The sequence below is a fragment of the Typopeltis vanoorti genome, chromosome 9, assembly GCF_054136105.1.
Source record: "Typopeltis vanoorti isolate ZY-2024b chromosome 9, IOZ_Tvanoo_1.0, whole genome shotgun sequence".
NCBI lineage: Eukaryota > Metazoa > Arthropoda > Arachnida > Uropygi > Thelyphonidae > Typopeltis > Typopeltis vanoorti.
The window spans coordinates 43,837,328-43,861,937 of record NC_143557.1 but is presented as its reverse complement, the minus strand read 5'-3'; the positions used below and the strand labels follow the sequence as shown (position 1 = coordinate 43,861,937).

Here is a 24,610-nt window from a genome sequence, read left to right as displayed (position 1 = left end):
CTCTTCTTTATTCATGATAACTGTTGCATTTCCTTTATCAGCTTTTGTAATAATAATATTTTTATTATTATATAACTTTTTAAGGGCAGTTATTTGCTTATGTGGCATATTGCTTTTTGGAGGCTTAGCCTTGTTTATAATACTTGCTATATCTAGTCGCATGTTATTGGCCATTGCTGGCGGAAGATCGTGGATCTACACCCCATTCTACTTTCATCATAATTTCTAGTTTAGGAATTTGTTTGGGCATCGGCAAAGTTATTTCCTAGACTGAGAGTGTTCTTGGCTTCTACAGTGAATGCTTCTGATGATAGGCTTATGACCACGTGGTCTTGTCGAAGTTGCGGTCGGGACTTCGTATGTTGGCGCTGTTGTAGGAGTTCACATTTCTTTAGGTGTTTTTGTTTTTTTGCTGCAACTTCAGAGATGTGCTGTAGGCCGCAATCCATATTTCAGGATTTAACATGTTGATTAGTCTTGTTGTAGAGCTGTTTAGCTTACTAAGCTCTATGCAAGTAGCAGTGATTTGTTCTCGAAGAAGCGCTAAACTCGCCCGTCGATAAATACGATGTGCCTTTGCCGATTGCAACTTTTCTTTGAATTTCAGAAAAGATGGAATGATATCGTTGTCGCAGCATCATTTAAGGAACGGTAACCTGTTCTTCAATATCTAGAAACCAAGAACGCTCTTAGTCTAGGTCATAACTTTGCCGTCACGCCCAAACAAATTCCTAAACTAGAAATTATGATGAAAGTAGAATGAAGTATCCATGACCTCCCGCCAGCAATGGCCAATAACGTGCGACTAGATATAGCAAGTATTATAAACAAGGCTAAGCCTCCAAAAAGCCTCCTTATTTACCAATGTACCACTTATAGACACTCTTGATTTAATCAAGTCTAAATTTCCCCCAGATATTTTTGAATTATTTCAATTTACCATGAATGCAGGTTACTTTACATGGGGAAAATTCTACAAACAGATTAATGGTACTGCTATGGGTTCCCCCCCTCTCTCCCCCATTAGCAAATTTTTACATGGAACACTTTGAAAACAAAGTACTTACCACAGCTACATACATGCCACAAGTGTGGGTTACACTACGTAGATGACGTGTTTGCCATCTGGCCCCATGGACAAGACACTTTGGATGCTTTTGTCACCAACCTAAACAGCCAACACCCCAAAATTCACTTCACAGTAGAAAAAGAATCAAATAACGGTTTACCATTTCTTGACACATTAGTCACCCGCCTTTCAGATGGATCACTATCTTTTTATATTTACATAAAGCCTACACACACACAGAAAGATACCTACATAAACAATCACATCATCATCATCCAGTCCAACAGTATGGCATTTTAAAAACACTTACACACAGAGCCAGAGCCATTTGTTCTAATGATACAGCTCTGACCACTGAACTCCAATACCTGCGCCATATGTTCTTAGCCAATATCTACAATCCCTACAAAATAGATAAAATACTACATAGGCCCATTACTTTGCCCTCCCCTAATACACAAGAATACAACATGATCATTTCTATTCCCTATATCAGAAGTACATTGGAAAAGATAGCCAAAGTATTGTTGAAACATGGCCTTCGCACCACTTTCAAACCTCATGTCAAGCTGGCAACTCTGATCCACTCACCTAAGGATAAGCATCACCTTTTACCACACCCAAGAGTGTATGAAATTCCTTGTCACTTGGCCTATTATTGGCAAACAGGAAGATCAGCAAATATCTGCCTGGAAGAACATGAAAGATACATTCGCTACTATTACTATGGCAAGTTGGGACTGGCAGACTATGCTTTGGATGCTCCTTCACACAGGATTAGGTGGAGGAAAACAAATGTGCTATTAGGAGTTGTTATAGATCTGAAAGATTATTTTTTAAGTCAGCAATGGCTTTGAAGAATTCTCCCAACCTTAACAAATACGGTTGCATTAATTTGCCAAAAATTTGGGAGACGATTATCCTAAGAAAAACTCTTGGATAGCTGCTGGTTTTTTTATCATTTTTTTTAAATTTTATTATTATTATTTGAGAAACGGTTATCCTAAGAAAAACTCCTGGATAGCTGCTGGGTTTTTTTATTTTTATTTTTTTATTATTATTATTATTATTATTTGGGAAATGGTTATCCTAAGAAAAACTCCTGGATAGCTGCGTTTTTTTTTTTTTCTTGATAGATGGCGCGAAAAATAGGACTTTAGATCTTTTGTCTTTTGCAATTATATTGTTTCACTCACTCGCTGTCACGTATAACAGTGTGTTGTGCTCTGATGATGCTGAGTTGAAAATCAGCGACATATAAGCATTAATAAAACATCTTTGTGATAAAAGGTGGTGTTGTTAATACCATGAAAAATAAGTCATGAATAACCATCAACACCTAAGCTTATCTGTTAGATTGATCAAGGAGTGTGTAACTGAGAAAAATGGAATGAGTAGTCTTTGAAGAAGATGCAATTAGAGTTTCTATTAGGAAAAATAGGTTAAATTTTGCAGACTGGAGATGGAAATGAACATTATTATGGCTGGAAACAAGAACATGTATACTTATTAAGTGGATTTGGAAAGTTCTGTGAAGTTTGTTTGCAACTGATTACATGGGCTGAGGAGATTCGCTATGAAGTTTGAATGTCCATAACGGATGCAGCAAGTGATTTATTTTCACACCAGCATTCCTTTTTTTTTTTTTTTTTTTTTTTTTTTTTTTTACTCAGTGGTCCACATTTTATCACTATTTTAATATTTCTGTCTCAGTTATTGAAGTAGTCAGCAGCCTTGTCCTGTGGGATGAAGGTAAGATTCACATAGGCTCATATATATGACAGGGATGGAGTGGTTCACACTTAGTATTCGATTATGAACTGGGATCTGCTCACCAGATGCAGAAAACTTGCTCTTTATTTCACTGAATTTGTGGACCCAAAGGAGTAGTGACACTTAACAATTTTTCTGGGAGCAAAGTTAAAATTTTTGGAAAGCTTGCTGATTTTGTTCTATAGTGTCACATCTGTTTCTGGAAAGATTTACATGCCTCAATTAAGTCAAGAACTGTTTACACAATAAGGTAATAGCCACTCCTATTTTACACAGGCACTCCTTTCTTTCATAATTATAGGGTGATTGATCAGCATTCATTTTCAAAAATTATGGAAACATCTACCGTGTTACAGTACAACTTCAGTTTAATATAAATCAAAATAATCGCCCGACGTTCTTCATATCAAAGTAATGTGTATCCTCCAGATAACAGCATTAGATGGAGGATACACATACATGCAAAGAAACAAGCTATGTTACAATCTACACAGTATGCTAAAGTCACACTAATTTGGTCAATCGTTAACACTATTGGCCTGATCTTTGGTGAAAATAAAATCCATACTACAAAGCTAGAGTCCTGTTATATGTTTGGTTACAAATCATTAAGAGATATAATTAAGAAAGGAACATGGTTTTACATAATTACTCACAGTAAATTTTTTCAAAAACACATACATGGCTCATTCACACTTAAAACAGAGTCTTGGGAAACACCTCTTAATGAAATGGCCGAGATAGCATACTTCCTACTCACACTTGGCTACACAAAAAGTTTTTAACAAATACAGCAGGGTACCCTCTGAGACCTACATTATAGAGGTCTTTTAAATTAGCTATATCTCCAGGCTGTTTCATAAGCTTTTACCATGTCAAAGGACACTGAAACCAGACATTCTTGTTTCAGGAATGCATCTCTTCGTTTCTAAATGAATGAAATGGTCCAGAGTTGAACGATGCTACGAATGCCACATTGTGTATTGGAGAGAAGACAGTTGATTTCTAAATACCAGAGAAATTTGACATAAAGATAGCTGATCATCACAATAGGTCAATAATTGTTTCCTTGTGTTAGATCCTTTCCAGGTTTTGGGATGGCAATAACAACTGACTCATGCCAAAAATCTAGAAACTCTTCCTCTGCAAGTATTCTGCTGTATATTAAGAGAAGGAGATCCATATAAGATGATGGGAGATTTTTAATAATCTCATAATGAATGTCACCAGGACCTACTGTAATGGAGCTCTTTTTATTTCCTTCTTAACAAATGTCTAATTGTATGGCAAAAGCCCTTTGTTAGAAAATTTTGCCAGGATCTCAGCAGCTTCAGCCATAATGGTTCAAGGTAGACAAACAGTGTGTTCTGTATCTATCTTTCATTTTCTGGATTTTATTGCATACAATTTTTCAGCTGGTTGTTTGATTAATTGAAGATGTAAGTTGGATTCAAGATTGTTTTTGACTCTGACATCTCACATAATATGCTTTGTTTAGGTATGTTTAAAAGTTATTAAGTTTGATATGGTAGGATCTAAAATATACCCCATGCTCTGTCTTATCTTTTTTTGGCTGCCTATCACTCTGGGTTCCACCAAGGCTTTGAATAGAGTCAAAATTGAGATGATGTTTTTTGGAACTCAGACTGTTGCTGCCTGGACAATACAATCTGTTACATGCTTCACTGCTTCATTGATAGGTGACTGACAGACTACTTCTGCATTAAAATTTGAAAGATGGGAAAGTATTCCAGTCAGCCTGGTACATTTTCCCCATGGGCATCTGTGTAGAAAAACATGGTTCCATATATGTTCTCTTCGTCATTCCACATAAGCAGTGGAAAATGCCAGGAGAGCATATTGTAAGTTCTATTATAGAATATGAGCAGGTAGTCATATGGAAGAAAGTCTTGAGTCTATTATTCAAAAGGAAGATGTCAATAATGTTAAGCATTTGTTCAGTGATATAAACTTGTCCATTTCTGTTGGCACTACCCCACAGTGTGTTATGCCCATTAAAGTCAACCATAATAAGTATGGCTCAGGAAGTTGCAAGATAAGATTATCAAGATTGATTTCATTTAACTCAGAACTGGTAGTAAATAACTGGAACATACTATAATAAGAAATCCCTCAGTTGGATTGCTACTAGCTTCCAGAATAGTATTAAATTGGAATGGAGTATGAGTTTTTGTTGGAATTGAGAATGATTACCCACAAGGATAGCTATTCCACCATTATTAGGACCATCTCTTGTTCTGTCTTTATGAATAACAGTGAAATTCCTTAAGGTGAGGTCCGCACTGGATTTTAAATGTTTCCTGTAGACAGAAACGGAAAGGCTCGTGTTTCTGCAGCAGAATCTTGATATCATCGCTATTTTCAGAAACTCACTACAGTTCCAATGTAAAAAGTTTCTTATTGTTTTGGCTTTCTAGACAAGTTCAATTTTTGAGAGGATTAAGGCTTAGACAAATATAAACCTTTCTCAGGTTTATATTTGTCTAATGCTTTTAGGAAGTATATGTACAGCCAGTGGCTATCTTTTCCTCTGGAAAAATGTTCAGTTTGGTAAGTTTCATTTACTATTAGTGGATACCAAAGATCCTTTTTTTTGTTTTTTGTTTTTTTTGTGTAGAGTGTCTGGTGGTTTATCTAATATCCTTGACATAAATTTTTTGAGAGGTGGGTTCTCAGAATGAGTCCATTTTTGGTCTTTTCTCAGGAGTGAGACTAGGTAGTGCAACCAATGCCCTACACCGAGAAGCACTCAAAATCATAAAGTTGAGGAATGGTAAAATTATCAAATGGTGAAAGCGACATATGAGTTTGAGATGCTGTTGATATTTTCATAACTGTCAGCCTCTCAGCATAAGAGGTTTTCAGGACAGGTGTGGTGGTGGCTCATTTCCTTTTAGCATCCTGATATAATATATTTTGTTCTGTTTTAATATTTTTTGAATTTCTTCTTCATCCTTCCACTTCTGTCATGCACAAGAGCAAGCTGAATGATCTCCCTGACACTTCACTAAATGTGTCAACATTTAGCTTTCTTTGCAGAGCAAGATTTGCTGTCATGTCATTTACCACATTGGACACAGGTGGAAGAGTCACAACATGTGGTTTGAGCACATCTATATTTCTGACATTTAAAGCATCTCTGTGGATTAGGGATGTATAGTCTAACAGGACAGCTGAGATACCCTGCTTTTAGAGAAGTTGGAGGCTTAGGTGTATCAAAAGCAAGGATGATGTTTCTGGTCAGAACCAAGTGATGATCTCTATGTATGAGGATATGCTTGATACCTGTTACTCCCTGATCTTTAAATCTAGACATATCTCCTCATCTGGAATATCAAGAGGATCCCAATCTGATCTCACTCCTCTATACGCATTTAGTGTTTTATGAGGTGGCACTGTAACTGGAATTCCACCCATTGATGGTAAACTTTAGTAATTTTTCTGAGTGTTGTAGACTACTGAATGTTTCCATGAGGATATCACCAGAACAAAGTTTCTTGACTGTTTTATGAGATCCTGCCAGTTCTAAATCCCTTTGAATAAAGAAAGGCGACATTTTCCCTATTGTATGGATGATGAACAAAACTGCTATATTTATACTATTGTCCCATATCTTCTGTTTCTTATTTCTGGTATCAAATGATGTATCTGGAATATCAGTACTTGATTGGGATCTTGTTAGGGATCCTGAATTACTTGGCAATGAAGGATTCATGCTTAACCCCCCCCCCCCCCAATCCATGGGATAGGAGATTTACTGTAATGCAGGCAAGCCCAGAAGCCAATTGATTCCGGCCAGACCATCCAGAATTGCTTGTCTTGACAAAGCAGAAGCCGAAGTAATGCAAGACTACTACGATTCCCCTTTCTGGATATCTACAGGTTGCACTACACTGCAAATTTGTAGTGTAGTTTGTGCACTACAAATAGTGTAGTGCAAACTACACTGCAAAAACATAAAGTGCAATGACGATGGTTTAAAAAATGACAAAGTAAATAAGACTCAGAAAACCTAAAGTGAAGAATGTAAGAAGAAAAGGACAGAAAAAGAGGTATAATGAAAAGTGCCAGTACACAATAGGTCTCCCTCCTCCACAAAGAGCTGCATAAAGAGAAGCCTTTCAAGAATAATACTATAGATAATATCATACAAAAACTGTGTGGTTCTACATGGGATTTTTCTGCTATTACACTGCGATGCTCCATATTGTGCATGGTCTATTCTGCAGCAGAGTATTGCGCACCAGTATGTATAAACAGTCCTCATATCAAGAAAATCGACATGCAACTAAATGCAGCAATGAGAACAATAACAAGCTCTGTTAAATCCCTTCCCCCTCTACTGGCTTCCAAATCTGAGAACCATTGCACTACCAAACTTGTGCAGACAAAGTACTCTCATAAAAGAGTACAGAAAAATAAATAATAATCCCCTGTTATGAATTCATGATGACCTCCCACATTTAAATATAAATCACTTTAAACTGACATCGAAATTGTAAAAAAAATTTTGATGTTAATTTGAAAAAATGGCCACCGGATTTAAATGAATATATCCTTCACAACCAAAATCCGAAAGGGATGCCGCTTCTACATCACCTATGGAAAAGCTTAAATAGGATACACACAGGACATGGTACAGCTTACACAAGTGGGGAAGATCATCTACACCACGGTGTGACTGAGGGCCACAAACCAAACCATCCAGCACATTGTGGAGGATTGCAGCATAAGAGCCTACCCTGTTAACCAGAGAGACTTTTTTGAGATAGATCTTTCAGCTCTTGAATGGCTAGCTGAACTAGATTTAAAATTTTAATGACTTTTTTTTTTTTATCTATACATTGATGTCATCTATCTGTTTTAAGTTATGTCATATATGCTAAAAAAAGTAATAAATAATACTGTAGAATAAAAATCATTCATGTCAGGAGCATTTATTATTCTTGAAGTACTCAAGAATAATAAATACACAATTAGTCACATTTTGTCTCACTTTTACTTACATATTCTTTGCATTATTGTGATTGAAATAGAAAAAAAAAATTCCATCAATTAAGTGATACATTCATTATAAATAGTTCCATCATTCACAGTTTTTCATAGTTTCTTGCTTCATCCCACAGACCCCCCATGGAATAGATAACATAATTTTATGATAACTACTAACTATTTCAAGTTAAGGGGATAATAAATCCCTCATTATTTTAAAGCCGGATACGAAACTCAGAGATCGAAATCTAAGAGTTTCATGCTGAAGAACTATCGGCAAGTCCAAGCGTAAGTCATCACCTGGGTAGTACAACACTAGGGCAACTCGTTGCAAAGGTGGAACAAGCTCCGTCACTATCCTTAATATTTTTTCATAATGTAAAATGCAGCTCCTAGGAGATGTATTACTGTTTTACATTATGAGGAGAGGTCACTACCCAGACCAGTACTGACCTTTATTGAGGTCTCATCAGTGAGCAGGTAGATCTGGAATACCAAGGTTTAAGTGAACCGAACTTACATATAACCCTACTAACGAATTGCCAGACCAGTGTACCCATATAATATTATTACTATGATAAAGAGCCAAGAGGCTTTTTTTTTTTTTTTTAAACTATTTCAGCATAACTAGAAGGATCTTTAAAAAGCCAGGAGATAACAGATGAGAATGATTTTTGGTGAGTGAAGTAGTGGTGGTGGTTTTAAGCTGACCATCTGGAATTATATTTATTAATGCCTTGTAAAGTTAAATGCAGAGAATACGTGAGTAAAAGAAAGACAAAATGTGAATAATGGTGTGTTTATTATTCATAAGTACTTCAAGGAAATAATGAGTAAAATCATATCTTTTTGTGTGGAAGTGTTTTTATTAAGGTTTAAGTAAAGATTAATTCTATAATGAAGACTCTTCAATGTTCATTACTAATCTCTATTTCAGCTATGAGTCCCAGTTTTCTCTGGGACACAACAGTGAAATCCCTTATTTCCTTTTGTAAAGCAAGTGGAGTATTCTTTTTGGCATTAATACCCTTATTCAGTAATACTCATGCAATATTTTCAATCTAATCAATAGGCTTGTTAGTGATATTTTTAACCTGTATGTAACACAAATAAAGATCTTTTGTTTTTATAGTTATTTTGCATGCTTTTGTTTAGGAGTGCTACTGTTTTAATGTCATTGGCTTTTTACTCAAGAATTCTTAGGGCATTGCAGATGTATTTAAAGACAATTATATGTAGCATAACAGAAGAAAATTCGCACATACCTTTTCTTGGATGTTGTTGCCTGTCTTCTTTCTGTGGTGTGCAGACTTTTGCTGTTATGCTGCTGAAAGGGAATGGGGGGGGGGGAGGCTAAGGCAATGTGGGAGAAATAATTTGAAAAACCCCATTATTTTTTTGTAGAGTGGGAAAAAGAAAAAAGGAGGCTGAAAATAGCAACTGTTTTTTAGAGGAAGGGGAAGGTTTTATGGGAAAAAGAGGGCCAGGGAGAGGGTTGACGGGGTGCAAGCCGTTTCGACCGTGTAGGTCGTTGTCTGAATTCATGGAGGAAGTGGATGCTATGTCGTGTCGGCTTGATGTTTCTGCCTTTGAAGTGTTTGTGTTATAGCCTATTGGTCAGAGTTGTGAACTAATTTTTATGTTGTTAAGTTTCCAATACTTGGAGATTATGTAGGGTCGGTTGACATTGAGTTCGCGTCACATTTTATGGCTATTGTTTCCGATATTCTAAGCGTTGTTTCGTTGTCTTGTCTGTCTATTATGATGGCCTTGGCGAATTGCGGAGTATGTTTTTGTTCAAGGGCGTGAACTGCTATTTCTGTGTTCCCTGTACTTTGTATTCTGTTTTTCTTTTTGATGTTATGTTTTTTAGTGTTTAAATGTTCTGGAATAGGGATGTTACAGTCACGGAAGTGTTCTTGTAGTCTTGCCCATAAAGACCTGATAGTAGAACCAGTGTAGGTGATATCACAGTCTTTTTGGTAGGGAAATTTGTAGACTACGTTGTGGTGTTCTAATATTTCTTTGTGTGTGTGAGATTTAGTGGGTTTTAGAAGATTTGCCAATTTTTGGTTTGTGGTGAATACCAGTTTGTAGTCAGTATGTTTGAAGATGTATTTGTATGCTTTGTATGTGTTCTGGATGTATGGCAGTTTGATAACCTTTTGTGTTGGGAAGTTTGTTTTGGTTGTTGGGTTGTTTTGATGGGTTTTTGCTGTCATGTCCTGTTTGCATAATTTATTAGTTGTGTGGGATAGTTGCGATTTTTAAAAATCTGTGTTAGTTTTATTTCTGTGTTTAGGTATTATTTCTGGGAAAACTCCCATGTTACTCCTCTTAACTACCCCCCCCCCCCCACACACACACACTTCCCTTTCAACACCATAACAGCAGAAGTATGCACACAGCAGAAAGACGATAGGCAACAACATCCGAGAAAAGGTAAGTGCGAATTTTCTACTTTCATGCTACATATAGTTGTCTCTAAAATACATCTGCAATGCCCTAAGAATTCTTGAGTAAAAAGCCAATGACATTAAAACAGGGGCACTCCTAAACAAAAGCAGGCAAAATAGCCGTAAAAAGAATAGTTTTTAAGAGGAGTAACATGGGAGATTCCCCAGAAATAATATCTAAATAAAGATCAAATTATGAAGTTGAATTTTGCTAATTTTGTACACTCATTAAAAAAAAAGTCATAAGAAAATTGAAAATGTAGCATCCACAGATTTTACAGAAATCACAGAATAACCAATATTTCAAGATTTGTCATGTAATGTGTGTGAAATCCCAATACTGTCTTTCTCCCCTTTTTTATGCATTGCCATGTCAGATGAAAATTCACAGCATAGCAGTAATAATGTGATATGCATTATACACAACAGTACATAAAATATAATTTTAAAATAAGTAATTAGTAAAAGCATGAGCATAGAAAGCAAACTGCATTCATTATACAACCAAGTAAAATACTTAGATATATATTTCAAAGATTAATAAATAAGTACCAAAAATTAACAACATAAAACTCACTTTGCTAATAAATCTCTTGGGGTCTCATTCATTAAATCTTTCAATACATCTAAAAGAACAGACAATGGCCACTCCTTTCTGTTTTCTAAATTATTTATTCCCTATTAAAAATAGATTTTTAAGATTATTAAACAAAATTAAAAGAAAAATGAAAATACTTCTAGAAAATGACCGTTACCGATAATTATTACACTCAACTCTTAATACACAAATCTCTCAAAATCCACAGGATTAGATTGTTAGTAAGCGATTGATAATTGAATAATACATTAATAAACATTCCCGTGCAGGTAAGTTTTCATATTTTTGTTACAGTGAATTTTCTTCTTCTCTGAAAGAGAACTGTAAATAGATAGATTTCATCAGGACTTTTTCAGTTATTTGTTATATAGTGGGCAGGTCTATTACAATAGCCTTTTCTGCAGTGATAGGTGACTGTATTATGAAATACTGGAAAATGCACAGAACCAATTAATAATGGAAGATTTGGAATCCTTTTCCAGCTAACCAAGAATAATGTAACAATAATGTTATTCAAAAAGAAACTACCTGCATTACATATGCCCTATATTCCAATAACATATAGAAAACAGGATGACATTAGAATAACAGCTATGTCCAATTAAGCATTATCTTAATAATATTTATTAACAACAGTAAGCATGATCAGTATTTGAAATGTGTTTCCAAAACATCTATTGGGCTTCTGAGGACAAACAGCAATATTCTGAAATTGATATTATTAACTTTTTTTTTAATTCCAGTTTTACTTCTCCCCTTATGTGGTACTTACAATAGTGGTCCAAAGATATAAAAATAGAAACAACTAGTACTACGATCTCACTTTGTGGTGTATAGTGCAATAAGAATTACAAAGACTTGACTTCAATAGGCATTACTTCGGCACACCGGTGGCTTGGTGTCGTCACCAATAAAAGAATTCTAGAATACGAGGATGGTCTGAAAAGTTCTTGGCCTAACAATGAAAAAACAAATTTATAATTTTAAAATTATTTTTATTTTTCAACATAATCTCCCTTAAGATTAATACATTTTATTCCAGCAATGCTCCAGCGCCATTATCCTGTCCCTATAGTGGTTCTCAGTAAGATCTGCAAAATACGCCTCTACAGCTGCAATCACCTCTTGATTCAAAGAAAAATGCTGACCAGCGATGAAGAGTTTTAGTTTTGGGAAGAGATAGAAGTCAGAGGGAGCCAAATCTGGGGAATAGGTTGGATGTTCCAACAATTCATAGTGCAGATCCCTTAATTTTCCTAATGTCAAAACACCTTTGTGGGCAGGTGCATTTGTCCTGATGAAAGATGATTTTTTTCTTCTGCAAACCTGGTCTTTTCTTACGAATTTTCCAACTCATCTGGTTAAAAGATTGGAATAATATTCCCCAGTTATTGTTTTACCCTTTTCAAGATAATTAATAAACAAAATGCCTTTAGCATCCCAAAACACTGATGCCATGACCTTTCCTGCTGATGGAACCGAACCCTGCAGCACACCAATAGTGCCTTTGCTCTCTTGAGATAGTGCCCCACCATACAAAATTTGCTAATACCTTATTGACAGTCAATCACCTATCCATCTCCTTCAGTTTAGTGACCAACCTTAGGTGTGGCAATCTATCAAAATTTGTATATGCATCTCCCTTGTCCAGTACAGTTGTCACCTTTTTCTTCTTTGGTGCTGAACAATGGGCTTCTGTCCACTGTTCAGCACCAGTTTTGACTGTTGTTTGGATTCTGGTATGTAATGGTGAATCCAAGTCTCATCCATAGTAATAAATAAATACACAAAATCAGTTTTATTCTTGTTCAAATGCTCCAAGCACTGTTCAGAGATTTTCGTGCGAGTGCGTTTTGGATCTGCTTTGAGCAAGCGCACCCATCTTGCACAAAGCTTTTCCATTTACAATTCTTCACGAAATATATATATATTACACGTTCTTTTGAAATGCCTATAGTCTCAGGAATTTCGCGCACTTTGATTTGCCAGTCATCCAATACCATATTGTGCACTTGATCAATGATTTTTGGTGTTGTCACACTTTTTTGGACATCCTTCACATGGATCATCTTCAAGGCTGGTATGGCCAAGTTTAAACTCAGCAGCCCATTTCTTAATTGTCGAAAATGAAGAAGAGTGCCCATAAATTTTTAAACACTTCAAATAAATTTCTTTTGGTGTTAAATCTTCTTTTATGAAGAATTTGGGAAGATTTATAAAATAGCATAAAACACCTTGAAACAGTGCAATGCCATGAAAAATGCATAGCAGAGGAATCAGCAGTGCTTATGATGAAAGAATGTCCAAATGAAATTATCTCTTACTGCATTCTTAGAATCAGGAGAATAAATCCAATACAAGAAAAAAAAAGTCCTAGGAGCAGTATAAAAAGCAGACTAGTAGAGTAATGGCCATTGTTAGGAAAGTCAAATCAGACAAATAAAGAAAAGTTAGCCTCACAGGAATAGGAAAATCTGAGAGAATTTTTTTCTCCATGTGATGGATTTTGCCATGCATTTGAAATAATTCCACAAAGGAAACTGTTATACTAAACCAAATGGATGGGTATACAAAAGAGGCTTATGGCATGAATAGTAAAGTAGTTGACTAACAGCAAGCAGTAATGTATAGAAGTGCTGATTTTAAAAGAAAGAATATAACCGCTGGGATACTACAGGGTTTTGTGCTGTCTGTATATTCTGTACAAGACCACTGTTGTGTAACTTGTAAATTAATGGGACTGGGATTGATCAGGATATTAATGCAATTATTTGCTACAAAGTTAGAAAGAGTGATAAGGATTAGTCACGCTGGCTCAACAAAAAAAAAAAAAAAATCGTTTTTACTCATTGTTTTCTACACAGAGAAATACTAGTTTCAAAATCATTAGTACTTGATCTGACAGGAGTATTAGATGAGATGGTCAAAAGCGTTAATTATATCAAAAGTAGACCATTAAAATTGAGATTATCTGCAGTACTATGCTTCTCACATGCAGCTGCTAATTCATACAGAAGTGAGGTGGTTATCTCAAGGGCAAGTTCTTTCAAGGTTCTATGAAATAAAACAGGAGCTTCTAACTTTTTTGACAACTCAACAATCTGAGGTAGTTGATTTTCTTAGCAATGAGCTGGGCTGCAATAAGGTTACATTCTTTGCTGAATTTTTTCAAGTTTTGAACACTCTTAATAAAAGTATGCAAGGAAAGCATGAAAATATTATTACTTGCACCAACAAAATTAACACTTTCAAAGAAAAACTAACGCTTTGGGAAGCAAGAATCAGAAGAGAAAAAAAAAGCAGAAATGTTCGAGCTGACAAAAGGTTGCAGGCTGGATAAAAATTTTATAGAACTGATTTTACGAAGTTTAATATTGTTTAGCAAAAATGTTGAAAAATATTTTCCTTCACTTGATGTATCATCCTTAGATTGGGTAAGAGATCCATTTGTCTTAAGTGCATGTCAGTTTACAAATTTAAACACTGCAGAAGATGACAAGCTAATGCAGATAAGGAATAACAGAGGATTAAAACATTCAATAGCAGATACTATTTCTGGTTGTCTCTTCAAAGTGAATATCCCATTATCACAAAAAAAAAAAAAAAGGCGATATTGAAGCACTTCTTTCTTTCTCCATATATGTGTGAAGCTAGATTTTCTGCAATGAACACTATAAAAAAAGAAGAGTAGCTCACAGCTTTAAATCTTGGAAGAAGGTTTGAGGGTATGCCTATCTACAATCCAACCTTGCACATGAGACTTAATGAAATGCCAAGCTCAGGTGTCTCATTGATTAAAAACATACATTTATGTTATATGTAGGAGGGTAGTGTGAAAAGTTCTCAGCCTCAACCACAGATGGCAACACTATTGAAAGGATTTTTTTTTTTCTAAGTTGGTACATCTGTCATAAGTAACCATGTGAAATTGCAAGTCATTCTCTCAAGTAGTTTGTTTTATACAGCTGTCTGAAGCACAAGTGTTGTCAGTGTCCCTCGAATGCCAAAAGAAATTCAGTTTGTGAAAGTTTATGGGCACTCTTCTCCTTCGTTTTTGACTAGTTTAAACGTGGCCAAATCAGCCTTGAAGATGATCAACGTGAAGGATGTCCAAAAAGTGTTAACTACACTTTTTGGACGATCACTAGAAACCATTGATCAAGCATATGGTATTAGATGACTGGCAAGTCAAAGTGTGTGAAATTGCTGAGACTACAGGCATTTCACAGCAGATCAAAAACGCACTCGCATGAAAATCTCTGAACAGTGCTTAAAGCATTTAAACAAGAATAAACAAGAATAAAACTGATTTTGTGCATCGATTTATTACGATGGATGAGACTTAGATTCACCATTACACACTAGAATCCAAACAGCAGTCAAAACAGTGGGCAGAAACTGGAGAAATCCCAAAACACCTGATGCCATGACTTTTCCTGCTGATTCCATCAGCAGGAAAGGTCATGGCACCAATGTTTTGGGATGCTAAATCATTTTATTTATTAATTATCTTGAAAAGGATAAAACAATAACTGGGGAATATTATTCTGATCTTTTAACCGGACTAGCAAAAAAATTCGTGAGAAAAGACTCGGTTTGCTGAAGTAAAAAAGCATCTTTCATCAAGACAATACACCTGCCCACAAAGGTGTTTTGGCAATGGGAAAATTAAGTGATCTGCACTAAGAATTGTTGGAACATCCACCCTATTCCCCAGATTGGCTCCATTTGACTTCTATCTCTTCCCAAACTAAAACTATTCCTCGCTGGTCAGCGTTTTTCTTCAAATCAAGAAGTGATTGCAGCTGTAGATCTTACTGAGAACCACTACAGGGATGGGATAATGGTGCTGGAGCAACGCTGGAATAAATGTATTAGGCTTAAGGGAGATTATGTTGAAAATTAAAAATAATTTTGAAATTATAAATTCGTTTTTTCATTGTTAGGCTCAAAACGTTTCAGACCAACCTCGTAAGTATATTGGAAAAAATTAATAAATAATTAATGTCATATATAACTTTGATTATTCTTTTGTATTTCTTTACAAGGTGCCATAAATAAATAGGGTTTCAAAAATAGGGTAGGCTCATAAAGAAGGTTGTGACAGGTTTAGTCTTTATTTGGAACAGTCGATATATTTCTTAATACTTGAATGGTGTGCTATAGAATTTTAGTAATTATTTTAGTGTGCTGTAAGATAGAATGGTTGAAAACTGCTGATATAGATGGATATTCACGACATTGTTTTTAGAGATGAGTGTTAGAAAATTACCAACCTGCGAATTACAGATATCAGGGGAAATTTGGAGAAGGTTATTTAAAAAGGAAGGATGGCAAGTTAATTGTTAATTCAGGAAAAGGTTCAAAATCATCCTATGACGGCTATGGAACTAAGAAAAGGGCAAGAAAGATATCTTCTAGGTTTTTTTATTAGACTTAAGGCTCATTCTATGAAGTCACAGCTGTTGTAGTTTATGCACCCCCAACAGTGATGGGCCTTATGAAGAGAATGACGAATTCTATGCAAACCTATAGACTATTTTGGACTGCCTGTCAAGAAGTTTTTGCTTACTTAGCACACACCTCTGACTTTTTTGGATTTTATTTTCTAAAAATATACTGATTCTTAAGATATTGTCCTTGCAGTTGCAGTAAGAAAGTGAAAACAATTTAATACTGTTTTGATATTATTCACATACTAAAATGCAAAACTTTAACTAAACAACTGACAGATAGAGAAAGACAAAGTGAAAATGAGAGAGCAATGATGTAGAATTTAAAAAAAACAAAGAAATACAGCTATACAGACAAGTTATTGTTGGAGGCTGATTCAGAGGGCATTTTAGACAGTTATTATGCTGGTTATGATTTGGATTGTGAGTTAGCTGTTTGGTGTAATGTATGATATTACTTCAGTTTTTGGGCAGATGCCAAATTCAAATAACTGGAAAGTGAAGTTAAAAAAATGCATCTTGAATTCCATTTTGAGAATGTATCACTATATTCCCCCCTCCCATTGTTTTGGGATAAATCTGTATGTAATTTCAGTGCATGGGAAAGACACACACACAAAAAGAAAACTGAGCATAATACAATATGACATATCATCAAAGACAAACTGTTCAAGTGGTGTCCAAAAACATTTTTTAAGGGGAAAACAAAATTAAATTCATTGTTATGAATGCAGAAGCATGTAAAGATAAAATTGATGTGGATCAACAGTTGGAGACAATACTGGTTGTGAGAGAGTGCTTTGCTGTGCAAGCAGCTTTGAAGAATGTAGACATTGCATATTCACTGATTTTATAATTCCATACATGTGGCAGAATGCTTGCAATAAATCACTGAACTATAGTGTTAATGATGATGTGTTAAGATAAACAAAGTGAATAAGTTACCAAATATATATATGGTTTAATCCTTTATCCAAATGTAAGCAAACAAAGTTTGCGTGATGTGAGTATGGTGATATGACTTCGGCATTACTTCCACCTTAGTATCACCACCTCTGAGTCTGGCTCCCACTGACGAGACCTGAATAAAGGTCGAAACTTGCCTGGATAGTGACCCCATTCCATAATGCATAGCATTATACATACCCATAAGGATATGTGCTTTGCATTATGGGATACTAAGGCAAGTGATCAGAACTTACACGTTTACCACGAGTTGTCCTAGTCCTGGAAATACTTCAGGTGCAAACTTTGTTTGCTTTCACTTGGATAAAGGATTAAACCAAATATATAATTGGTAGTATAGCATAGTGAAAAAACTTCCATCAAAGTGAATAAGTAAATCAATGTTTTAAACGATAGACTAAAAATTGTGTGTTATAATTTGGGAAGTCAACACTAAGATTTTTCTTCTTCTTTCTAACATCCTAACTAAGATTTATATGATTTGAAATTAAAATAAATGATTTCTAATGTGATGGAAAATTGTTAGGTGAGATCAGGCTCATGATGCTGAAAGGTCAGGAGCCCATGGTTAAAAGAGTTTAACTACTGAGTGATTCAAAAGTATGGATTGGTGGTGGTGAGCATAATGCAGAGTGGGCAACTTAAAAAAACATTACCATTATTTCAAATACTAACAAATGGAACTTATGAACACTAATGACTATGAAATAAAAATATTGCAACTTTATTATCTGATTCTTCCATTTATTTAAAGAGAGATTCAACACTGAAAAATCAGGTAAAATGAATTTAATAAATAATATACCACATTAGTTTGGAAAATTAAGTAAACATCTCAAAATGAAACATAGACATATGTCAAAGACTGTCCAAAATCTGAAATTATATAGACCAATTTGGCTGATAATTGATAGCATGAGTTCTCCTATTTATTTATTGTCAAATACTCAGCCAACGACCACTTAAAAATTCATAGCATACATGTTGATTCCTGTATAGTGGGGGGAAGGGGGGGGATTCAACATTTAGCCCACACCTGACATTTATTTGCAAGGTCTTGTTGCTTCTTGTGTGTGGTATAAAAAAAAAAATATTAATAAAAATAAATAAATAAAAAAGGAAATTCATTAAAAACACTTTCAACATTAGAAATCTGTCTTTCTCATATCTAATTTTTAGCAAGTCTTCACATAATTAATTTATTTACTGATGTCTAAGCAGCAAAAGCTCTCATGCAGAGAGAGAGATGCAGATTATCTTGGGATGTAGCCAAATTTTGTTCATTCTTGTATATATGAAAACAAAAAACTGGCATTGCAATGCACTCGTTTTCCCTCCCACTGTTAAAGTATTTAGAATTTGAGGAGTATTCCTATTTCAGCCAAATCTTCGACCTTCTGTTTGATGAATGTAGAATGATGATATTTTCATCATTTAGAATAATTGTCCATATTTTCCTTTCTCAGCACTCCTTATCTAAACATCAAAGTTACCAACCAGTATACATTTTCATCAAGAAAAATCAAACAATGGTTATACAACTCTAAAATTCTATCAAGAGGCTACTGATAATGCGTGGTATCTCCATGATAAATCTTTTCTTTATCCTATCAAATATTTGGATTATTAATACTCAAAAGAACAGAACATTACTACATATTAAGAGATAACAACAAAACGTGATCACTTATGTAACCAATACATTTATAAAGGCTATCCTAAAAAAAGTGCTTGGTAAGATGCTATATAGAAAAAGCCATGAATGTCATTTATCTGCTACATAACTTGGACTAAATATGCAGTTCTCTCTATCCTCTTCAGGGAGTTTTCTTCTTGCTCCCCTTATTATTAAAAATCAAATTATTATGGTTACTTACAAACCAGCAAAAAAAAAAAAAAAAAATTACAAGTGATCTGACAGCACTAAAGATCACCTTTTGAAAACTTGAAGGTTTTAATGAAATCTAGTGTATTTGCAGCAGCAGCCTTACATAATGCTAAGCCAACTGGAGTTATGAAGAACAGAGTAACACGTGTTATAAACGGGGAAAAATCCAATCTGACCAATTAATTAATTGGTCAGATTGGAATAATAAGTAATTGCAGTAGCAGCCTTACATAATGCTAAGCCAACTGGAGTTATGAAGAACAGAGTAACACGTGTTATAAACAGAGAAAAATCCAATCTGACCACTTACATAATTATCAACAACCATAGCATAGATAGTTCAACAGCTACAATGCTTTAATTGAGAATAAAATTTCTTGTCCCGAAATTTCAAAGTACTGAGTAAAGTTATGCGCTCATATGGAACTTTAAATAACACATAACATAATTTCTTAATCTCTCTCTCTCTCTCTCTCTCTCTCTCTCACACACACACACACACACACACACACACACACACACACACACACACACACACACACACACACATTGAGAAGGTACATGTTTTTATTCAACTGAAATATAACTGTACATAAAATATATGTATACAATATTGTGCTGTATATTTTGGCATCTTTGAAGTGCCAAACTTAAAACTTTTAACAATTATACACTACTGATTGTTAATATGACAATTAAAACACTTTTTTAAAATTTCTTGTTTGACACTGAGCGGGATACTGGATCTCGTGCAGGGGTCTCAAACCTATGCATGAGATCCAGTCTCATGCCTTTACTATTTCATCAATAAATGATGAGAACTGCAAGATACAGAAATACCCAACAAGCGATATGACATAACCAACATGTAAACTTCTGTTCTGTTCATGTGATACTCTTTGTTACATTACCAAAAGTTTATTGGACTACATTCTTTACATAAATTAATGGAATTTACACAATATCATGACTATATGCAGGAAGCAAAACAAGGTGGAAAGTTTGATCTACAAGAGATGCATAATAAAGAAAATAGTAATAATCCACATTAACGAATACAATAATACTTTGACAAATTAATGCAAAATAATATTACAATAATCTAACAATAATACTTTGATAAATTAATGCAAAATAATATTACAATAATGTACCATTTATCCAACCCTCAAGATACCAACACTGCAATTACTGGAAGGGTCATCATTTTGCTTGTGGTACAGACCATGTGATTGCACTTTTTCTCAACCCTTCGATAATCTGAATGCAAACTACCTTCCCAATGTAGTTGGATAAACTGTTGATTATGTACCACTTTCCCAACATTAAAATTAACTGAACACACACACTTTCCTGTCAATTCAGGTAAAAATAAAGTCAAAATGCTTTACACTATTGAGTCTCTGCAGAAATTATTGACATCTCTCTCTCTCTCTCTCTATATATATATATATATATATATATATATATCTTAAAGCTTATTTCTGCTAAAAGCAAAGACAGAATATATTTATAAATGAAACAATACATTTTCAATATTATATTTTGACTTACTTACCTTTTCTTTTAAGAGTGGAGTTAGTTTATTATAAAAAATTTCAGATGGTCTCAATATCGTTGTTGGTCCAATGTTACCAGATGAATTCATCTGTATTTTGAAAAGGAAAAAAGAAAATTAAATTAACTTCAAGTAAAATGCTGAAATTAATTAAAGATCAAATTGTGCATATGGTATAATTCAATACATGCAAAGAAATAGTTATCCTAAATAGAACTGAATAATATTGAAACTACATAATCATAATTGATCCCAACTTCATGCCTTTAATTTTAATAAAGGAATGGAACTGGCTGCTTTTTTTTTTACCAACAGAGTGAAATTAAGTGCAAATTCTCATCATCATCAAATCACAGCATCCTAAACTAGTGTGCTTATTACCTAACATTTTAGATATTTAACTTTAAGTGAGAGCGGTACATGCTGGGACCCAAAGATGGTGAACTATGCCTGGGCAGGATGAAGCCAAAGGAAACTCTGGTGGAGGTCCGCAGCAGTTCTGACGTACAAATCAATCATCAGACCCGGGTATAGGGGCAAAATACTAATTGAATCATCTAGTAGCTGGTTCCCTCCAAAGTTTCCCTCAGGAAAGCTGGCACTCGAGGGAATCAGTCTCATCTGGTAAAGCGTATTTTAATAATTATATTGCCGGCCTGGTTGGCCGAGTGGTCAGCATATCCGCTCTCCAGCCAAAAGGCTGTAGGTTCGAATACCGCGTGGGCATGGATGTTTATGATTGTCTGTGAAAATACTAGTGGTGATGATGGGCGGTAGATGGCATTGGTGTGGATGACAATGGTAGTTGCCGTTTGCTGTAGTTGGTGGATTAAGTGGTAGAGACAGCTGTAGATAATGTGCCCTCCCTCGGTGAATCTTTGGACTCTCTGGAGGTGTTACGTAATAATAATAACTAATATCTAGTTATTGTATATATTAAAAAAATGACACAGACAAAAGTACTATCTCTTCGGTCAATATTTTGACAACTACTTAAATTACATATTGTACTTTGTCTACTATTGTTTTGGTCAAAGATATTTTTGCCACATCAATAATGTGAAATGTCTTCTTTCCGGAAATAAATCTGCAACACACAAATAGGAAAGAAAAACAACTTCATAGACTACATTCTATTTTTGCCCTGTACATGACTGCAACAAACAATTTTCTATGAATGCTTAAATAGTAATACCAGGGTTGAATACTCACCACTCTTCTTATCAATCTGATAATTTAACAATCAAAAATAAAGGAATTTATTTTATATTATGACTTTTTTCTTGACCAATAGTATTAATAAATTAAAGACTTAATTCTGTATGTTAGTCAAGTAGATAATAGATTAATATCCAATGTTTCACTGACTAATGTCTGTCAGCATTTTCAAAGGATACACTGGCAAGCAATAGAAAGTAACAAAAACTAGGAAACTAACCGACAATTCTAAAAATTATATAAAGTTATCACTGTGCGTGATATAATGATATAATACGCGTGTCGCAAGTACATCCATATCTCTGAAGATAATATTATGGCTAGCCTGGATGTCACATCTCTGTTCACAAATATCCCAATTTCAAACATCACCAAGTTGTTCAAGCATTGCTTAACTTTGAACTATTTTACATGGCAAAAAACATACTACAAACAACTTAATGGATTAGCCATGGGTAGCTCTCTCTCTCTCCTTCTTGTGCTGACCTATTTTTAGAAAATCTGGAAACTCAAATTTTATCCCAAATTACCGCTAAACCAAACACATGGTTTAGGTATGTTGACGACATCATCATCATTTGGAATCACAAAAAAGAGGAACTAACAGATTATCTAAACAAAATTAATAGCTTCCACAACACTATCAAGTTCACTTTGGAACTAGAAAAAGATAATAAACTTCCATTCCTAGATGTCCTTATTAAGAAACAAACTGACAACAGCATCAACCTCTCGGTATATAGAAAACCTACTAACACAGGACGCTACCTCCATTTCGACTCGTCTCACCACATATCCCAGAAACTCAGCATTATCCATATGCTCAAAAAAAGAGCTATACAGTGTACCACAGACCCTGTGACTTACAAGAAGAATTAATGAAAATATCCAGAGATCTATCCTTAAATGGCTATCCTACAAGAATCATCAACAAGATTCTCTTTAGTGACATATAGCAAAGACAACGAGATGAAACCCAATACATCAACTCTATAACAATTCCATTTGTTAGTACCATATCCAAAAAATTAGCTTTCTTCTAAAACCATATAATATCAGAGTAATGTTCAAACCTATTGAGACCATTCAAAAGTTTATAAGATCACTGAAAGATAGCCATCCTTTCTACAAATACTCTGGAGTTTATAGCATACCCTGTTCATGTGGTATTAATTACATCGGACAAACATCTAGAAGTTTTGAAACAAGAAAGAAGGAACACATAGGCTATGTAAGGAACAACAGACAAGATATATCAGGCCTTTCTTCCCACGTTGCCTCTACCAACCATAATATTGAATGGGATATGAGCTATATGCCCTACATAGAAGAGAACTACCATTCCAGAACATTTAAAGAAGCTGCTACAGTCGCCCGTTCAACAGGTAACTTAAATAAGAATCAAGGCCTTATCTTACCAGATATATGGAAAACTCTAATCAGATTTTAACCAAAAAGAAATGAACTTTTCATGAAAATTACAATAAATTTCTCAACAAATAAAACGTACTTGCGACACGCATATTATATCATTGTATCATGCACAGTGATAAATTTATATAATTTTTAGAGTTGTCGGTTAGTTTCCTAGTTTTTGTTACTTTCTATTGCTTACCAGTGTATCCTTTGAAAATGCTGACAGATATTAGTCAGTGAAACGTCGCATATTAAACTATTATCTACTTGACTAACATACAGAATTAAGTCTTTAATTTATTAAAGGAATTTATTATTTTTTTATTTTATTATTTATTTATTATTTTATTCATTGTGCCACTAAGTACTATGGTTGTGGTATAATAATTGTAGAATTATTCCATAAAACAAGTTCATTTAGTCCTCTCAACTTTACCACAGAGTCCTCATTGTGCTTTATTTTTTTTCTCTAACCTAATCATCTGCTCAACATTACCCTGAGGAACCACTACTGATACTATATTAATTAGGATAACACTGTTAATTTTATATATCCCAGTTATTAGTTGCTCAATTAATAAAAATAATTTTTATTCAACACGATATATGTAAATAAATAAAATGCTTACTCTTTCTTAGATAAACTTCTACATAACTGCTTTTTTACCTTCAATGACAGGGATACTGCTTCCCTTTGTTGCCATCGTTTATAGAGGCCAAAGAGAGGAGTTGCACCATCAACCCATTGTATCAATCCAGACCTTGGTCCTAGTGGGGTAACTGAGTAGTGACGAGCATTGTACACAACCTTTCCATGCCTTGAAAGAAAGAAATAACTTTCATAATAAAGTAATACAGATATAAAACAGCTATATAAATAAAACTATACACAATGGAAATAAATATGAGTATATAAATAATTAGAGATAATACAAAAAATATGAAAATGAAAGTAGTCGTGATGCCCAACTGTGGTTGTTTAAAAAATATGTATGATATGACTAGAAAGCAAAATGTCATGAAACATATAAGAATGTGGATAGAATAATGGAGAGAATGATCAATAACAAGAGGAGTTAAAAATGCAAACAGATAATTGATGAGTAAAACAATTGTGTGTTGTGATACACAGTCACAAAAGGCAACGTACAGCAATACAACTTCAAAATGTAACCATTTAAGAAATTATGACCATTTGGGAA

At 34.5% G+C, this 24,610-nt stretch overlaps 1 protein-coding gene across 1 annotated transcript in view; it reads right to left on the bottom strand.

The window, feature by feature from the left end:
• The window catches only part of nonC (serine/threonine-protein kinase Smg1), a 1,124,353-nt gene that overhangs the window by 483,459 nt on the left and 616,284 nt on the right, over window positions 1-24,610 (bottom strand). The window contains exons 41-43 of the mRNA XM_090398044.1: window positions 24,076-24,226; window positions 20,775-20,864; window positions 10,889-10,989 (exon numbers count right to left, since the gene is read on the bottom strand). Of these exons, the coding sequence (XP_090254170.1) occupies window positions 10,889-10,989; window positions 20,775-20,864; window positions 24,076-24,226 (342 nt within the window). The remainder of the gene's footprint in view (window positions 1-10,888; window positions 10,990-20,774; window positions 20,865-24,075; window positions 24,227-24,610) is intronic.